Below are 20824 nucleotides of genomic sequence, written 5' to 3'. Positions count from 1 at the left end.
AAGGCAACATCAATATTCTAAAATACCAAGAAATCTTAGCTACCTCTTATATTCCCAACCATAAAAGAGGCCAAATTCTGCAGCAGGACGGTGCTCCATCGCATACTTCCATCTCCACATAAAAGTTCCTCAGGCGAAGAAGATCAAGATGCTCCAGGATTGGCCAGCCCAGTCACCAGACATGAACATCATTGAGCATATGTGGGGTAGGATGAAAGAGGACGCATGGAATTTGAAACCAAAGAATATTGATGAACTCTGGGAGGCATGCAAGACTGCTTTCTTAGCTATTCCTGATGACTTCATCAATAAATTGTATGAATCCTTGCCAAACCGCATGGATGCAGTCCTTCAAGCTCATGGAAGTCATACAAGATATTAAATTTGGATCTCACAGCACCACAACTTAATTTGCTGACATATTTTTGTATTTGCAGTAAATTTGTTCAATTTCTGTATAGGCGACAAAACTTTTGTCTTGCCAAAATTGGACCTTTCTGTCTTGATTAAATGATAAATATTTTTTCTGTGAAAATTATTTATTTCAGTGCATTAAACATCATTTGGGAGGGTTTTAGCTTTTCATATGAGCTATTTCTAACACCAATGAATTAATTAAAAGTCAGGTTAATATCAGGTATTTCTAGAAAATAGATAAGCGACAAGACTTTTGTCAGGGACTGTGTGTATGCACAGAAAAACACAGTCCTGCGTCATATATATATATACATATATATATATATATATATATATATATATATATATATATATATGCACAGTCCTACAGTATATATATATATATATATATATATATATATATATATATATATATATATATATATATATATATATATATATATTTTTTTTTTTTTTTTTTTATTCTGTTCTTGCTCTTCTGCAAGTACTGGAAGTTTCTTAAAGCGTGTTTTAAAGGGTTAATATCAGGTATTTCTAGAAAATAGATAAGCGACAAGACTTTTGTCAGGGACTGTATGTATGCACAGAAAAACACAGTCCTGCGTCATATATATATATATGCACAGTCCTACAGTGTATATATATATATATATATATATATATATATATATATATATATATATATATATATATATATATATATATATATATATATATTTTTTTTTTTTTTATTCTGTTCTTGCTCTTCTGCAAGTACTGGAAGTTTCTTAAAGCGTGTTTTGCGACTGTGCATACTTATCCAGTGACGTGTTATCGATTTCTGAAATGATACATGAGCATTAGAAAACAGAACTGTTACTTTAAGGAACACTGGCTCTGTAATTCATCTCCACTTTCCATCATAATATTTTCATATTGTTTAAGCTGCATGAAGTCATTAGTGTAGTGAACAATAGAGCTGTGATGATTGTGATGTCAGTGATGTTTCCTGTCTTTAAACAGACCAGAGAGATTACAGATACAAAAGGTTTGTTTTTTCTTCCATATTATGTCTAAAGATCGCATATCCTCAGTTGTCAAGTTATGAGCAGAGTATATACACAGACACTGTTCTATGAAGTGTCTTTAATGCAATTTATTGTATATATATATATATATATATATATATATAAACATAAATATATAAAATATATAATTCAAATATAGCCTAAATGTATGGGCAACACTTCAGCTGGAATCCATCATGTTCCTGCTAAGGTTTAAGTTTCTGTCCAGTAGACATTGGTTTTACTCAGCAACCTCAGTCAGCAAAACAAATAAGGGAACATTGATGTCAGGTGTGTTCATCAAGAAGGAAAACACAGGACTGATCATACTTGTAAATTCTTGTTAAGTTTGGCTTGGCAGGGGCTGGTTTCCCTTTTCCACTTGATTCTTTTGTCAAGCGTGCCGAAAGGCACAAAAGCCATCATGGAAAAACTGACGCAACACTCTCATTGTTCTACAGCAGAGGTGTGTTATCAGGATATCATAGGAACCTGAAGTCCAAGGCTATTGAGTGACTCATAGTGTGTAGTTTATGTCAGTTTGTATTAACACATTATCAAACACATTACATAAATCTAATGATTTAGTGCAGAAATGACAGTCTCACTAGAAACAGCAGGTAAGTGTGTTCAAGAATGATCTTTTCATTCATCTACCATTTTTTTTCTTTTCACTATCACCACCCAGTGATAAGACATTCAGTCATATTCTCTAAATCACAGATGGCAGAAATCATTTTGTTTGTTTTCCTAAATTTTTAAATGAGGAAACTTTAGAGTACATTTTATTGAGGTTAGGTTTAAGGTTAAGGGTAGGTTTCATGACCTCCACATTTATTACGTTATTTTTTTCTTGCGTAAATTTAGATGTGTATATTGTCCCTAGTGAAATAAAAAACTATACCAAAATGTATTTAAAATACATTTATTTCAAACTTTGTACAACTCTATTAACATATTTATTGACACATTTGAGACTTCCTGATATAAATCTTATAATTCAACTTTTTTGCACAATACACATAACCTAACATTCTTAATATTACATTTAAAATGTGTTTTAATAACACTATTATTAAGGATAATATGATATCTGTATAGTATCAGTCTTTAAAGGTAAGATATTTAAAGTGTAGCTAAAGCCCCGTTTCCACTGAAATTTGTCCCAGGAACTTTTTTTCCCAGGAATTAATTTTTTCCCCCAGACCTGTTACTGTCTGTGTTTCCATCTCGGTCTAAAGTACCGTGAAGATTAGTCCGGTGACGTAGGACTGTTGCGTGAATTTTGAGTTCTCACTGGATTTCCTCCTTTGAATATAAGCTTAATAAAGCCTGAACCTCATCGTCGGATAATGAGTCAGATTTTTTAAACTCTATTGCTGATTCAAATTGCAAACTGCACTACAACAGACTTTTAAAATGAAATAAAATTCTGCGTGAACTCAACCAATCAGCTCCAATCAACCAATGTTCAGCGCCCAAGTCCCACTCCAGAAAGCTCCTCAAGTACTACCTCGCAAGCAGGGCATTTTACCCGATATTTTTACCTGGAACTTTATTTAGACCTGGTCCCTGTGGTCGAAACACACCGAGTACCACCCCAAAGTCCCTAGTTCCTGGAGAAAGTTCTCTTGGTGGAAACGCAGCCTAAAGTATACTTACAATAGTTCAATTTCAGCACAGTTAAATATAATTAAGTATATTTTCAGCACTATTTCCGAATTAAAAGTTAGTTAAAAGTGCATTAAGGGCTAAATTAGTTGTTCCAATTTAGCAGTCTTTAAGTATATTAATTTAGTATACCAATAGTACAATTGCAGGGTATTTATATTAAGTACATAAATATGTAAATGTATTAGTAGTATACTTAGTATAAAAATAAATGCATTTCAAATACATTTATATTTATTTTTCACTAGGGTTAGTACTGTGGGATGCACAGACCCTGCAGTTTTTAGTCCATTTTATTCAATTTCTTAAACAGAAACAATGTTTTCTTTATACCGTTTTGAAAGAGATTTATATTTTGAGGAAATTACTTAAATTATTTGTATAATTTAGTATGATATAAAGTATATATATCATTATGAAAAACTGTTCATTTTAATAAACCATTAACATTTTGTTTGAATAAATATTTTTTTATATTTTTTATGAATAAATTATATATATGTGAAAGATTGTATGCAAAATAACAATACAGAAAATAATCTTACCGGTTCTTCCTCCGAATGCTTGAAAAGAAAAGAATAGAGATTTAGATAAAGAGAATCAATCAGAATTAGTTTTTTATCAATGTTTCAATTAACGGTGAGAAATTATAATGCATACTGAATATGAGAATACTAAGAAAGGCAGACCAAAGGTTACAGATCACACAAATCAAGACTGCAGTGTGTTAGGAAACGTTAGCTGGTGTGATGTGTGTAGCATTCTCTTTAACTCTGGCATACATTCACTAAGCACTTATACTGATAGACTACTATTATACAATATTCAGATATGTGCATGCTGGATCATGTCCTCATGTTATTCACACATTTTTCCATCTCAGTAGATGAGAATCTACGCAATCGTCTTACACCACCAACAATGAATGCCATGTGTGGATAATACAGTCATAACTCATCATGTTCATCATAATCATAAAATACAGAAAGATTCAATTAGGATGGCCATAAATAATTACTGTTTCAAAACAGTTTCAAAACTACAGTGCATTCCAAAATTATTGAATCACTATACGGATAACTTTTCCACTGTCTTAAACAGACTACACATCAGAATTAAGAATTAAAATTAAAAACATTAAAAATAAAAATGTATATTAATGTGTTACTTGGTCAAATGGTCACGTTATTAACACAAATAAAATCTAGTAGGCTAAGGGTATGTCTACATGACAACGTTGTACTAAAAATGGAAAATGTTTTTTTTCTTTGCATTTTTCACATAGATGACAACAGTGTCAAAACAATCCCCCATTCACAAAAACTAAAAACGCTGTATTATGCTGCTAGGTCAGTAGTTGGCGATGTCACTTTGTAAAGAAACTCTTCACGCCTATTAAGGGTATGTACGTGACGTCACCGTCGGCTGGAGTTACGCCCACTGAGTGGCAAAAAGATTGAGTGGCAGCAATGGTTTTCAGTGTGAATGCTGCGTACAACAAACAAAACACGTTTAAAACGGGAAGGAGCTGTGAGATTGACTGTACAAATAGATGACAAAAAAATCTAAGGTATATTGTTATACATACAGTATATATATATATATATATATATATATATATATATATATATATATATATATATATATATATATATATATATATATATATATATATACAGGGAGTGCAGAATTATTAGGCAAATGAGTATTTTGACCACATCATCCTCGTTATGCATGTTGTCTTACTCCAAGCTGTATAGGCTGGAAAGCCTACTACCAATTAAGCATATTAGGTGATGTGCATCTCTGTAATGAGAAGGGGTGTGGTCTAATGACATCAACACCCTATATCAGGTGTGCATACTTATTAGGCAACTTCCTTTCCTTTGGCAAAATGGGTCAAAAGAAGGACTTGACAGGCTCAGAAAAGTCAAAATAGTGAGATATATTGCAGAGGGATGCAGCAGTCTTAAAATAGCCAAGCTTCTGAAGCGTGATCATCGAACAATCAAGCGTTTCATTCAAAATAGTCAACAGGGTCGCAAGAAGCGTGTGGAAAAACCAAGGCGCAAAATAACTGCCCGTGAACTGAGAAAAGTCAAGCGTGCAGCTGCCAAGATGCCACTTGCCACCAGTTTGGCCATATTTCAGAGCTGCAACATCACTGGAGTGCCCAAAAGCACAAGGTGTGCAATACTCAGAGACATGGCCAAGGTAAGAAAGGCAGAAAGTGGACCACCACTGAACAAGACACACAAGCTGAAACGTCAAGACTGGGCCAAGAAATATCTCAAGACTGATTTTTCTAAGGTTTTATGGACTGATGAAATGAGAGTGAGTCTTGATGGGCCAGATGGATGGGCCCGTGGCTGGATTGGTAAAGGGCAGAGAGCTCCAGTCCGACTCAGACGCCAGCAAGATGGAGATGGAGTACTGGTTTGGGCTGGTATCATCAAAGATGAGCTTGTGGGGCATTTTCGGGTTGAGGATGGAGTCAAGCTCAACTCCCAGTCCTACTGCCAGTTTCTGGAAGACACCTTCTTCAAGCAGTGGTACAGGAAGAAGTCTGCATCCTTCAAGAAAAACATGATTTTCATGCAGGACAATGCTCCATCACACGCGTCCAAGTACTCCACAGCGTGGCTGGCAAGAAAGGGTATAAAAGAAGAAAATCTAATGATATGGCCTCCTTGTTCACCTGATCTGAACCCCATTGAGAACCTGTGGTCCATCATCAAATGTGCGATTTACAAGGAGGGAAAACAGTACACCTCTCTGAACAGTGTCTGGGAGGCTGTGGTTGCTGCTGCACGCAATGTTGATGGTGAACAGATCAAAACACTGACAGAATCCATGGATGGCAGGCTTTTGAGTGTCATTGCAAAGAAAGGTGGCTATATTGGTCACTGATTTGTTTTTGTATGTCAGAAATGTATATTTGTGAATGTTGAGATGTTATATTGGTTTCACTGGTAAAAATAAATAATTGAAATGGGTATAAATTTGTTTTTTGTTAAGTTGCCTAATAATTATGCACAGTAATAGTCACCTGCACACACAGATATCCCCCTAAAATAGCTAAAACTAAAAACTAAAACTTCCAAAAATATTCAGCTTTGATATTAATGAGTTTTTTGTGTTCATTGAGAGCATGGTTGTTGTTCAATAATAAAATTATTCCTCAAAAATACAACTTGCCTAATAATTCTGCACTCGCTGTATATATATATATATATATATATATATATATATATATATATATATATATATATATATATATATATATATATATACTGTGTTTGACCAACTTTCGCCTTCAGAACTGCCTTTATTCTACGTGGCATTAATTTAACAAGGTTATGAAACATATTAGAAATGCTGGCCCATATTGATGGGATAGCATCTTGCAGTTGATGGAGATTTGTGGGATGCACATCCAGGGCACAAAGCTCCTGTTCCACTACATCTCAAAGATGCTCTATTGCGTTGAGATCTGGTGAATCTGGGGGCCATTTTAGTACAGTGAACTCATTGTCATGTTCAAGAAACCAATTAGAAAAGATTCGAGCTTTGTGACATGGTGCATTATTCTGCTAGAAGTAGCCATCAGAGGATGGGTACATGGTGGTCATAAAGGGATGGACATGGTCAGAAACAATGCTCAGGTAGGCCGTGGCATTTAAACGATGCCCAATTGGCCCTAAGGGGCCTAAAGTCTCTCAAGAAAACATCCCCCACACCATTACACCACCAGCCTGCACAGTGGTAACAAGGCACGATGGAGCCATGCTCTCATTCTGTTTACGCCAAATTCTAACTCTACCATATGAATGTCTCAACAGAAATCGAGACTCATCAGACCAGGCAACATTTTTCCAGTCTTCAACTGTCCAATTTTGGTGAGCTCATGCAAATTGTAGCCTGTTTTTCCTTTTTGTAGGGGAGATGAGTGGTACCCGGTGTGGTCTTCAGCTGTTGTAGCCCATCCGCCTTAAGGTTTTGTGTGTCGTGGCTTCACAAATGCTTTGCTGCATACCTCGGTTGTAACGAGTGGTTATTTCAGTCAAAGTTGCTCTTTTAGCAGCTTGAATCAGTCAGCCCATTCTCCTCTGACCTCGAGCATCAACAAGGCATTTTCACCCACGGGACTGCCGCATACTGGATGTTTTTCCCTTTTCAAACCATTGACAGGTAGAAACCACCTTTCTTTCCCATTCTGACATTCAGTTTGGAGTTCAGGAGATTTTCTTGACCAGGACCACACCCCTAAATGCATTGAAGCAACTGTCATGTGATTGGTTGATTCGATCATTGCATTAATGAGAAATTGAACAGGTGTTCCTAATAATCCTTCGGGTGAGTGTATATATATATATATTAGGGATGGGACGAAATATCGTTTGACAAAATATCGCGATACAAAACGTGACGAAACGCATCGAGGTCGAAAAAAATGTATCGCGAAATAAAGATAGATGGCACTGCTGCATGATTTGCGTAGAATGAGGGTGGGGTGCAGCAGCAAACATTAATAGGGAAAGAAAAGGGTTGACATTAGCATTAATATTCTAAACCAAAAATGCAGTTATTGCCTACATAAACTACCATATTTTCTGTTTAACTTTTATTAGACTCCAGAAAGAAAAGGGCGTTTTTTCACTGAGCACATTCTCTGCAGTCTGAGCGCGATGCACTGCAGCTCACTCTCGCTCATGTCTGAGGTAAATCATTAACACCATCACCGCTTACAGTACACCTGTTTTATTGAACTAAATACATTACAATCGGCTAAAACGAATGCACAGGTTACTTTCCTGAACAAGCGCGCTCCCGAGTCCGTGTTCTTCACACTGTCCACGCGGAATCGCGGCCCAGTTCCGCGCGCACGCGCAAAATACCGGCAGTTCAACAGGAAATGCGGATCTCTTAAAGGGGCCGCACTATATTCCTACTCGTGTAATATGGACCTCCTCCAGGTATGGTGTGGTTCTGGTTCGCTCTCTGGTACACATTAACAATTTTTCATACAAACTTTGCCCTGTACTGAATTAAACTGCCAGTGTAAAAACTCCCTTTATATTCTTAAAATGAGAGAAATCACTAACAGTTACTTACTCATTATTTTTAAGTTTAGGCTTAAGAGAACGATTTCTTAGATAAACATATCTATGACCTTTGATATGTCTAGTCTTCATACTGTATTGATTATTATTGAATAAGTATGGTTTCACTAATAATAAATGTACATTTCCATAAAGCATGCATATTTGTCCATACCTATGTTGATTAGAGTATTAAAAACTTAATTTAAACTTAATTTAAGATACATTTACAATTGCTAAAAAGGTGCGATTTAAAATCGAGTTAACTCATGACAATCATGCAGTTAATTGCGATTCAATATTTTAATCGATTGACAGCCCTATAGTGCCCTCCACAATTATTGGCACCCCTGTTTAAGATGTGGTCGCGGACTTCTAAAAATTCTTCTTTTTTTTTAAACAACATAGAACCAAAATGCAAAAAAAGAGAATCCTACCTTTCGTTTAAGTACATTACTTTGGTGGTAAAAAAATCACGGATTTGAAAAAAATAAACATTGATATCGTATCGTGACGTATCGTATCGTAACCCTGGCATATCGAGGTGCATCGTATCGTGAGTTTAAGTGTATCGTCCCATCCCTAATATATATATATATATATATATATATATATATATATATATATATATATATATATATATATATATATATATATATATATATATATAACATGTCACCAAGAGAGCAGCTTTTAATTTATTCAAGTGTATTTTCATCATTTTTTTTTTTTTTTTTATCAGCTCAGCACATGATAGAACACACAGTTAAGGGTAATGTCAAAAGTTAAGACAGGGGATAAAAATATTTTGCACATTCCAGTGATGGGTATGTTTGGAATTGGTGAGTCAGGCTGCTAACAGGCTCTGTGTGAGGAGGTACTCCTCCATTTACATTTCTCAAATCACTGTGAGATGACATATCACTTAACCATCTATCATTTATTAAGTAGTTTAATTGGTAGTTTATAAACTATAGTTACTTTATCTCACAAGATAACATCACTCTAGCAATGTTTTTCTGTGTGGCATTAAAACGTCTCTCAGCTGTGACTGGGTTAGGTTGTATTTTTATATATTTGCAATAAGGAATATACTCATGTACAAATGGCATACATCACAGACTCCACCCACCTCATCTCCTTCCTCTGAGTGCTGTGAGAGCTGGTCGTGGTCAATGATCTCCGCCTCGTCCTCCGTAGGCCCGTTTCCGACTCGGACGCCACCGAACTTCTGCGTGCCCTGTTGGGTGAGTCCGGTGGGTGAGCTGGTGCCTGTCTGCTCTAAAGTTTCTAGATTCTCGGCAGGTCTTGCCTCTCTCATCTGGGACTAAATACAAACAAGGTCTGTGTGGCTAACAGCATGCCATGGGCCGCCTGAGTGTGTACTGTGTTTGGTACGGCAGCATGGGGCACCTACCAAACACGATGGAGCTATACCTGTCAATTACACAGCAGCCAGGACACTCAAGAGGATCAAAAAACACCCTAAAGTTCATTTAACTGGATTTAACATAACATAACATAACTTTGTTTTATTCAATTAAAATAACCATACATTTTAGTGTCATTGCACTCAACTAAATTTTTATTCTGTCATCATCTCACGCTCAAGTTATTCTAAACCTGTATGAATTTCTTTCTTCTGCTGAACACAAATTAAGATATTTAGAAGAATATGGGTAACCAAACAGTTGATGGGTCCCACTGATTTCCACAGTATCATCAACTGTTACTGACATTCTTCAAAATATCTTTTGTGTTCAACAGAAGAAAGTAATTCATATAGGTTTGGAACAACTTGAGGGTGAGTAAATGACAGAATTATCAAGGTTAGACAAATGTAAAATAGAATACCACGAAATATATCAAAAGTTGACTGGTAAAATTCACACTTTTAGCCACCAGATCTGAAATCTCTGGGGCATTTTTGTTACTTTTAGGATGGATTTACACTACTTGGATATTTGGAATACAATAGATAATGCATACTATCCTAGTTCATGCTGATTCAAGGTCAACATTGTGATGGATACATTTAAGCCTGAAGGCTTTACTTTTTGTACTTTTTTAACAAATTTTTTTCTTTTTCTTTTTAGAAATGTGCATTATGGTAAAGAGTCAAATATATTAGTACTTCAGGGTGTCTTTCCATGTTAATCCTACAAATTAACTGTTTTGCTAAAATAATAATAATAATAATATCATCATCAATAAACAAGTATTTTATAATTTTGAGGTACTTTTCAGTACTCATCAGTACTTTTAGTACTAAAACTGTACTTTGGAACAAGTTATTCATGATCTATTATCTTTTTCTTAACTATTCTATCTTCTGTAAATGCTTCGAGCATGGTAGGTGCCCCATTGGGTCAAACCAGAGTTGCCTCCTTTACAATATCATGTGATTTTATGTACACCAAGGGCGTAGTGTTGGTTTGAACATTCAGGGGGATTGAAGTGTTAACCGTTTAGCAGTGTCCTGGGGCACGATGCTTTACGAGATGTATTGTTTGCTTGTTTTTTTTATTTTTGTTCTTGCAAAATGTTCTTGTGCGGTATCATCCACATGCAGAGTTTGTTGATAACAATTGCTTTTTACAAAGGATAAAACCTTATCAGTTTGACAGAATTTTACTTAAGATTTCCTTACTTTTCTTAACTTAAAATTTAAATGCTAACTTCCTATCATCTCTTGGAATATCTGAAAGCCAGTTTTGTCAAATATCTGTCATTAGAAGAACACATTTTACACATAGGAAAACCAATTGTTTAGTCAATAATTTAAGAAGGTCAATACTTTAAAGCTCTTTCTAACTTTTACTTGGCCTTTTAGCATTTGTTACAACAAGAATGTAATTCCATTCCATTGATGGCTCCTCATTACCATGCTTAGGAAAATGTTAACTTTTTTTTATTTTATCTATAGCACTTGTTATTAAAAATAGCGACCTACACATCGAAATATAGCTTCGTTGTGATATAAATCTTTGGTGAAAAATATTTTCCCTTAACAGATTATCTTTTATACATTCTAGTCCAAATTTGTCACAATAAATACAATAGAATGTGATAAATTCTAGGGTGGTTATGAGTGGTTTAAAAAGCTTTCTAATTTATGTTGGTACAGGATGATGCTTTCTCCTTTTTTCATCTTTTTAGTTTATGTGGCTGATTAAGATCACATTTGACTTTCTTCATAGGGTTTTAAAGTGGTAAATTCTCAATAGGAATCAAATGCATTTTATCATCAGCATATAATATAGTACAGCAGATAATCTATATAATCTATATCTATATAATACAGCAGATAATCTCGAGCAAATCTTATAACACTTTTGAAGCGCAATGGTGAACACGTGCAGAGAATACGGTTATTTGCACAGCAATCGCGCAAAATGAAATAAATATTTAGTCATATTGTGCAGATTGCTGTTCCGTTCTGTTTGTACGGGAATTTTGTGCTTATAAAAGGTCAGAACGTGTGATGTATATAATTAATTAATAGCCTGATTCCATGTTTCCAATAACCATGGTATAAATATTGGGGGAATTGTATTTACTTGGTTTGGATATTGGGGAGGTTACACCCCCCATCCCCCTGCAAACTACGCCCCTGATCTACACAGATGAAAAACCATGCACAGTTCTACTCTATAAAACAGATATATATGCACACAAACATACATCAATGAAGAAATTCAGGAAAGGTTGTTGTACTTGGCTTTGTCCCATGGCATGCTGTTAAAAAACATCTGAGGAAACACAATGCTCACAGTCTATAAATCTCCAAACCATCCCAGAGGAATGTTTGTTTATTATATCTACTAATATTTGGGTAGTATTTCAATTTTGTATTTGTCAGAGACAATGAAACAAAACAAGCATTCCTTTCAGCATTGCACTTAATCCTCTACACAGTGAGCAAATCACTTGCTATTGTGAGTACATTTTGGGCTAAGTGACTAAATAATAAATTGTTAGATATCACTCATCAGTGATTGAGCTAGAAGCTAAGAATAAGCGTTGTACAGATATATTTTCATTTGTCTTTACTTGAACACTCCTTGTCTTTACAGTGCAGTGAGTGAGTCCTATTAGGGGCTTTCACACCGGATTATATTTTCATAGTTCCTAGAACTATTGGTGGAAGTACTCAGATTTTGGTGTGTTCGCACTGCAGGAACTAGGAAAGATTTTAGCTCTAGGAATTCTTTTTGGGGGAACTAATTAGCTCTTACTTCAGAGTAGGGTCTAACCCAGCACAATAGGAACTACCAGTGACATAAGTGTATGCTGATTGGCTGAACGCACATTAACACCCGCACCCGTTATTTAAAAAAAAAAAGCTGTGTACACACACAGATTATAGACAGTATATACAGTATATTTACTCTAGAAACTAACTCTACGAACATGGAATACAGTGATAGATGGACCTCTCAATCTATATGCTAAAGAGAAATTCTTTGAGAGGACCAAGCAAAACATTATGTATTTCTACTCAGCTGGCGACATTGGACTTTAACCACACAGCAAATTATAATATTTTTTCATATACTGTTTCATATACTTCTTTTTATAACAGTTCTATCTAATAACGCATTATAAAGTACTGTTATACAGATCATAAACTAATGATGACGGAGAATGTGAGAGCTGTCTGCTCAGGCTCTGGCGTTCTCAGCGCTGTCAAAATAAAGGTCCGCCATGCCATCAAAATAAAAGTAACAATAACAAAGCATGGCTTGAGTCACTTTAGAGTTCCTACTGGCGGTGTGAATGCAAACTGGAAAATGTTCCTAGGGGAACTTTTAGTCTTTGGGGAACCAGTGGCTAGTTTATAGAACTACCCAGTGTGAAAGACCCTATTGATATCAATGGATACAAAGTGTATTTGACACTTTATATTAAGGTGTCTTTGTTACAGCGTAATTACATTTAAATACGGTGTAATATTAATTCAATACTTGAACTTACTATAGGGTTAGGTTTGGTTTAGGGTTAATATATAGTAACTACACTGAACGTGTAAGAAGGACACTCTTAATAAAAGTGTAACCAAATTAGTAGTAGTATTTTATTAATAGTATTGGTAATTTTATCGTTATAACACCTAATGACTCGTGTTAATCCTGACTACAAGCCCATAAGTTCTACCATAAAAAATAAAAAACTTGTTAAGATTTCAAATTATATTGAATATGAATGTATAAGCTGTCATTTTGTGAAGAAAAGCATATTTCAAGTCATTTAAACATAAATCATTAATTCAAAATCATTGATCATATATGTATTTAGTCTGGCAAGTAAAAATTTAATAGCTAATAGCAATTATATTGCCATGGTATGCATTGAGGGTTGATTCCCCCTTCAACATTATTTACTCTCATTTAATGACATAATATAAAAGAGAAAGAGGAATATATATATATTTTTTGGTTAGATAAAATAAACATACCAGGTGCTTCTTCCACAGGTGCTGACGGCGCAGGACCAAAGTCTTCACCACCAGCATGCATGGCACACACGCCAAAGCTATCACCACCAACAGAGACTGAATCCCCACCTATGTTCACATAGAAAGAGATCCTAAATCCTTCAACCAGACCTCTATCCTACTCTAGACCGAATTCTATCTATCTACAACCATTTTTGTGTGTAAATGTGTGTGCTACCTGTCCTCTGTACAGGGGTTTGTTGGTGGGGTCATTGTAGTTGAAAAGAAACATATTGATGAAGGCTATCAGTAGACTGGGAGCGTCTTTAGAGGTCGCTGCATCGTAAGCAATCCACTTGTAGAAGATGAGCAGGACCAGATAACCAAACAGACTGCTCATGAACACAATCTCAGGGATGAAACCCAGGAAAATGTTCAGAGGTTTCTTAAAGTACCTTTGATACACATGGGACAAAAAAAAATTGCAGTTAAAGCAGTAGAGGAAACTCTAGGGGCCCTATTTCAATGATCTGAGTACATGGTCTGAAGGGCATGGCGTATGATCACACCTGGCTTATGATAGGGCCCTCCCTGCTGCACGCACGCATGCACGCACACGCGCGCACACACACACACACACACACACACACACACACACACACACACACACACACACACACACACACACACGTCGTGTTTTCATGTTTAATGGGGACTTTCCATGGGCGTAATGGATTTCATATTGTACAAACTGTACATCCTATCCCCCTACACTGCCCCTGCCCCTAAACCTACCCATCACAGGAAACATTCTGCATTTTTACTTTCTCAAAAAAACTCCTTCGGTGCGATTTATAAGATGTTTTCCTCATGGGGACCTAAAAATGTCCCCACAAGGACAAGGATTTCGGATATTGCCATCTTTGTGGGGACATTTTGTCCCCATAACGTAGGGATTACCAGGTCACACACACACACACACACACACACACACACACACACACACACACACACACACACACACACACACACACAGACACACACAGACACACACAGACACACACAGACACACACACACACACACACACACACACACTTACAAGTGATTGAAGAGAGACAGTGTGACTCCAAACAGCATGTGAATGACACCCAGGATTACAGACATCTTCATCTTAAACGAGTTCAGGAACGTCAGCTTATTTGAGGCAATATTCCAGATCTAACAGAAGAACATTAATAGAACATCATTATACCAGCATCTCTGTAGTTCATACACAATTTGTTAAAGATAAATGTTACATTTTAAATGCATCAGTTTTAAAGATAGCTGTTAGGGAACTGCATTTTGGTCATTTTAATACTAGAGATAAACTACAGGGCAAAAGTACATCACATCGCGATATTCGATTTCCTGATCTTTGCATGCGCATGCGTGCATGACATTTGTTAATTTCATTCTTTTTTTGCACTCCCCAACAAAATCATCCACTAATTGATTCATTATTTCCAAATATGGCTTAAACGGTCTGGTGAATGTTCCTGCATTAAAAAAAAAAGAAGAAGTAAATAACGCAAATAAAGCACATACGGGGTCAATGCCCAGAGGATAGGGTCCACCAAACACGCCAGGAACACTAGGGTTTAACTGAAGTACTGAGTTACCATCCAGAGTCTCAAATCTACAAACAAACACACACAGTACAAAGACAGAAATGTGAAACCTTATATTTCTGCATTTTGTTATTAGTTTCATTCTAAATTATTTCAACAAAATAAAACTGTACGGCTGAAGTTGTTTCATTATATTTAAACAGTTTCGCCGATTTAAACTTACGTCCAGTTACCCGTAGGGAAAAACATGGGCCGAACACTCCAGCCAGAGCCGAACATGTTGAGGGACTTGGAAAAGCAGTCATTATAAATCAACCCGGTGTAGACTGAGAATATCCCCATCAGAAGAACGATATAACGACCTGCAAATATCATGTTAAACATCTACACACCGACACACCGACACACACACACACACACACACACACACACACACACACACACACACACACACACACACACACACACACACACAAAAGAAGAGAGATAAAAGAGATATATTATATTAGTATATGACAATCTAAAGATATTTATAAAAAATGAACTAATAACATCACAAATATTCATACAAATTCAGCACCTCTGAATATAACAATGATTTAACTATGATATATAATGTAGTCATATGTTACATGCATAGACATAGGAAGATGGTTCTAGATATATATCGAAAAGCTTGTCATTTTTTAAAATGTGAATGTAAAATGGACATTTTTAATTGGATAAAAGATTATTATTAACATACACTAAGAACTCCACATGTGATTTTAACTACAAATTTGATATTGTATATCATTAATGTGAGAACCTCATTGTCACTCTTCTGAGCAAGCAGACGGGTCTCTCTGATGACAAGGTAAAGTGCTGCACATGTCATCAGCACGCCATGACCCATGTCCCCAAACATGACAGCAAACAGGAACGGGAAGGTAATGATTGTGTATGGCGCTAGAAGAAACACGGAAACAATGCAATCATACAGCTCTTAAAAAACAAACCTGTAATTTATTGTCTGAGAAATGTTTAACTACACATTACTGAACTAAATAGTAAAGGTATGGTTATTTTCAAACTATTATAAATGTATTTTCTGTAAAAATCTAACAATTCTTTTATAATGTATAAGAAATACCTGGATTGATCTCTCGGTAGGTTCCGATCCCGTAAGCATCCACAATGTTTTGGAACCCTGAGGTGAACTTGTTGGTCTTGTTGAAAGTTGGTGGAGTCTGTTTGGTCTGCATTCGGTTTAAGATGGAGGGAACTGTGGAGCCACTCCGTTCCTACATGAATAAAATTGTGATGACAATATTATTACTGAGGTACAGTATATTTCCAAAAGTATTGGGACACCCCTCCAAATCATTGACTTCAGGTTTTCCAATCACTTCCATGGCCACAGGTTTATACAATCAAGCACCTAGGTATTCAGACTGCTTTTACAAGCATTTGTAAAAGAATGGGTCGCTCTTAGACAGTGTAAACCCAGCCTGATCTGCCAACGATTTGATTTCGTCCGGCAAATCAGTCAGGAAAACTGTACATTAATTTCTACTGCTTCTGTTACACTTTTCCACCTGGCATGCTTAACACAATGACCTATAGAGAAACGATGGGTCATTGCCCGTTGATCACGCCTCTTGTGGTCTGATTGGTTGAAGAATTATGCAATTGCATACAGAGTCATTCAAATAATGCTCGTTGATCACGCCTCTTGTGCAGTGGAAAATACAGAGTAGACTCCCCAGACTAATGTTCAATTTTAAATTGAGCTTGGTCTGGTGATAGCCAGACAAGGTTGCTCTCAGGAGCTCAGTGAATTCAAGTGTGGTATTGTGCAATAAGTCTATTTGTGAAATTTTCTCACTACTAAATATTCCACGGTCAACTGTTAGTGGTATTATAACAAAGTGGAGGCAATTGGAAACATCTACTCAGCCACAAAGTGGTAGGCCATGTTGAGGTGCACAGTGCATAGAAGTCACCAACTTTCTGTAGAGTTAAAAAGCTACAGACCGCCAAAGTTCATGTGGCCTTCAGATTAGCTCAAGAACATTGTGTAAAGAGCATCATGGAATGGGTTTCCTGACACAAAAACGGGATGTCATTAAAGATATTGTGCATGTAAAGGCAGGCATCCCAAAACTTTTGGCAATATAGTGTATTACCTTTTCAATGTACACTGCCAATAACAGTGATTTATTCTTTATAAGCAATTTTCCACATTTAAGTATAATGGTAAAGTGATGTAAACTGTGAAATAAAACAAATGGAAAAACCATACAACTTCATGAGTGTTGTCAGTCAAGACCACCTAAACCGAGACCAAGACGAGACCAAGACTTTGAAGGGCCGAGACCAAGACAAGACCAAGACTTTGAAGGGCCGAGACCGAGTCAAGACCAAGACCAAGACAGGCCGAGACCGAGTCAAGACCGAGACCAGTGCATGTCCCCACACTTATGATAAAATGTGGAATATGCATATGATTGGCACTTCTCTCGTATGTGTGGGTGAGTAAGTGTACCATGAGAGAAGTTTTGATCAAATAATCAAAAGGCATTGCAGCTTTGTGGGAATTAATCTTTTTCTTCTATAAGCAAATAACACTTAACTTTTCGTCAATGGGAGGCACTGAAGACGACGTGTCCATATTGTTTACAGTCTATGGTGGACACAAACACCAAACTGACAGAGTTTTGTGTTTTGTTTTGTGAAAAGTGCTCAATCCCATTTTTAAACTCAAAGTTCCCTAAGAATGCTAATCTGGATGAGGTATTAATCTCAGACACAGTCCATTATGTCTTAAATGAATGTGAATAACAGGAGGTGGAATATGTATCATACAGATATGCATTAGTATGCTGCTTAAGCTAATTATTTTATATATGTACATATTTTTCATTTACAAATTGAAAATGTTATTGTTGTGCAGCTTTATTGTGCAACAACAAGGAAAAGAAACCCTGTACTTGCATTTTTTGATTAACTACAGTTTGATTTAACAAATATCTCACATGTGCAGGGTTTTTCCTGGGTCAAAAATGGTCTTTGGTGGTGGCTGACAGACCTACACACACACACACACACACACACAATATTTTTTTTTTTAAATGCAACGAAACAATCATTTTTTTATTATCTTATGTTTATATCTCATATTATGTATGATCTCTTATCTTGATGTTTCTTTTGTTCCAACAGGTTGAATTGTTTTGGTATATAATCATATCAATATTAGAAATAGCATTAACAGTTTACAAATAGCCATATTTTCTGCCATATACAATTTAATAAAATGATCAGCTAGCTAACAAACAACTTTGTTCTGTTTTCACCTCACTCCAGTCTAAACTAAATGATTTAAGACTATTTATTTTACTACACATTCAACATACATAAACTGAAATACTGTGGATAGTTAAAACTAATAAATCTTACTCTCCACTCTTGCTAAATTGGGTAAGCACACTTGTGTTCTCATTTCTGAGGTGTTCTGAGTAAATGATTAAACTGATTCGTTCAGTTCATTGTTGAACAGATCAGTTCTTATTACCGTCGTTAAAATGATTTGGTTCAAATGAGTCATTTGGTCGTGAATCGGACATTAGCAGACCCGTTGTGTGTGAATCACGGCTGTCAGAACATCGCGGAAGGTTTGTCACACAGAAAACACTTCATAACTGGATAGAAATTGTTTCCTGCTTATTTAATGTATGATTTATGTCAGCTGTTTAGCTGGTCAAACGTTTTTTTGAGCGCAATTCACACCGAGCGGTACTTCAAAACAGTTGTCCGAACCTGCAACGTTCAACATGGATTCGGTTTTCTGAACTTTTGATTTAGCTTAATATGTGAAGTATCAGAGAGAGCTTATCTGCTTATTTTGAAGACAGAGAGAGAGAGAGTGCGCGCAGGGTGGAGTTCTCTGCTCTTTATATGCCTTCAGCTGTGGTCTTGACCGGTCTTGAGACAAAATCCCGAGTCATCTTCGCCCGAGACCGAGACGAGACCGAGTAAAAATGCGGTCGATACCGAGACGAGACCAAGACCTTTAAAAAGTGGTCTCGAGACCAAGACCGATCTCGAGTACAACAACACTACTCATTAATGTATATTTACTTCTTTCAAGTAATAAAGTATTCTCGTAAGTTTATAATATGCCATTGAAAATACATACGGGTGAGGGGTTCGGATGGCGGTCGCCATGTTGCTCCTCCATCTTGAAAGTACATTTGCCAAAGAGGGACATACCCGTAAATTCAAGCTTCGCTTTTCGCGTTTTAACACTCGATGGCACTGTGTCGAATGTGAAGAGGGGGGATTGCTTGAAGCTGCTATATGATGATGGAGGATCACTCTTATTCTCGAGGATATTTGCCAGAGTCGCCAAGGAAGCGGAAAAGAGAATTAAGACGGCCACGCAACAGGCAAATCAACAAGACAAAAGTAAATATTGGAGTGGCCTTTCCAAGATGGAAAGAGCTCATGAGGAGCAACGATTTTAAAAAGGACGTTGCTTGCTTTCTTCTCGACAGGTAATATTAATTCAGCCTATTTGTGTATATTGGAAGTTTTATTGTTGCTTGGCTAATTATATCATGGTGTGCTGTGCATAACACTAGAACGACGTCTAGGATAGTTTTCCTCGCGTCAATGATGAAAAAGTATTGTTTACCTTGTAACATAAATCTGTGTTCTATGACGGATAACATGAGATTAATATTTTAATTGCATTATAATTTCTAGGCTATATATGTAGGCACTTTAAATTTGAGTTATTTTTCATTTATTTTACTGTATACACAATTAATGTAGTCTAATCTGATAATGCTAGTGTAAGTTAGCTGTTTCTAAGCGAGACTTTCACCTTTACTTTTACATCTGTCCTGTAATCTTATTCATTTAGGACGTATTATTGTACGATGTAAATATATTTCACACTATGACACCTTATGACTAGCCTACGAATGGGGCACTGGTAGGTCATTAGAGAAAATGATATAGCCTACAATGTAAACTTTGCCTCACGCTAGTGATGTCGTACAATATACAGAATAACGATAGCACTGATAAAAGTTACTTTACTAAGATTAGCTTGTACTCGTCTGGGAACCTGATAGCTGATGTTAGCAATGAAATGGTAAATAAAATAACGAAAACGTAAAACTTTTATTCATTTTACATAGATTAATTTGATCATAGATCATTTGGCAAATTAAATAACTGCAAATTATAATAGTTTTCAAAAGTAACCTCATCACTTGAATCAACACTCACCGAAGAGGTCGAACTGGAAGCCATAATCTTTGACTAAATCGACCACCGTAGGAGTTGAAACGAAATCGAAATTGAGAGGAACAGAAACTAATATTCACTGGATGGTCATATACCTTTTCACCACTAAATGGGGGAAAATATCACACAGTGTAGCTTTAAGAACGTGCATGTAAACGCACCCATTGTCTTTGCAAGAGTTTTAGTTCTCAATCATTTGTTACTATGGTTTCTAAAAAGTGCACACCTGTTCCCGGTTTCAT

General features: G+C 36.2%; 1 protein-coding gene across 2 annotated transcripts in view; it reads right to left on the bottom strand.

Moving 5' to 3' along the window:
* atp6v0a1b (ATPase H+ transporting V0 subunit a1b) overlaps positions 1 to 20824 on the bottom strand; it is a 50896-nt gene that overhangs the window by 14583 nt on the left and 15489 nt on the right. Inside the window, exons 11-19 of one of the 2 annotated variants that reach the window (XM_067435663.1) lie at positions 16417 to 16567; positions 16093 to 16232; positions 15508 to 15668; positions 15262 to 15352; positions 14774 to 14892; positions 13912 to 14128; positions 13695 to 13802; positions 9369 to 9563; positions 3680 to 3697 (exon numbers count right to left, since the gene is read on the bottom strand). In XM_067435663.1, the coding sequence (XP_067291764.1) occupies positions 3680 to 3697; positions 9369 to 9563; positions 13695 to 13802; positions 13912 to 14128; positions 14774 to 14892; positions 15262 to 15352; positions 15508 to 15668; positions 16093 to 16232; positions 16417 to 16567 (1200 nt within the window). The remainder of the gene's footprint in view (positions 1 to 3679; positions 3698 to 9368; positions 9564 to 13694; positions 13803 to 13911; positions 14129 to 14773; positions 14893 to 15261; positions 15353 to 15507; positions 15669 to 16092; positions 16233 to 16416; positions 16568 to 20824) is intronic. The other variant, XM_067435664.1, reaches the window with a different exon arrangement.

Source organism: Pseudorasbora parva, chromosome 24, assembly GCF_024679245.1.
Source record: "Pseudorasbora parva isolate DD20220531a chromosome 24, ASM2467924v1, whole genome shotgun sequence".
Lineage (NCBI taxonomy): Eukaryota > Metazoa > Chordata > Actinopteri > Cypriniformes > Gobionidae > Pseudorasbora > Pseudorasbora parva.
Note: the sequence above shows the minus strand (reverse complement) of the source record. Positions and strands in the feature narration are given on the sequence as shown.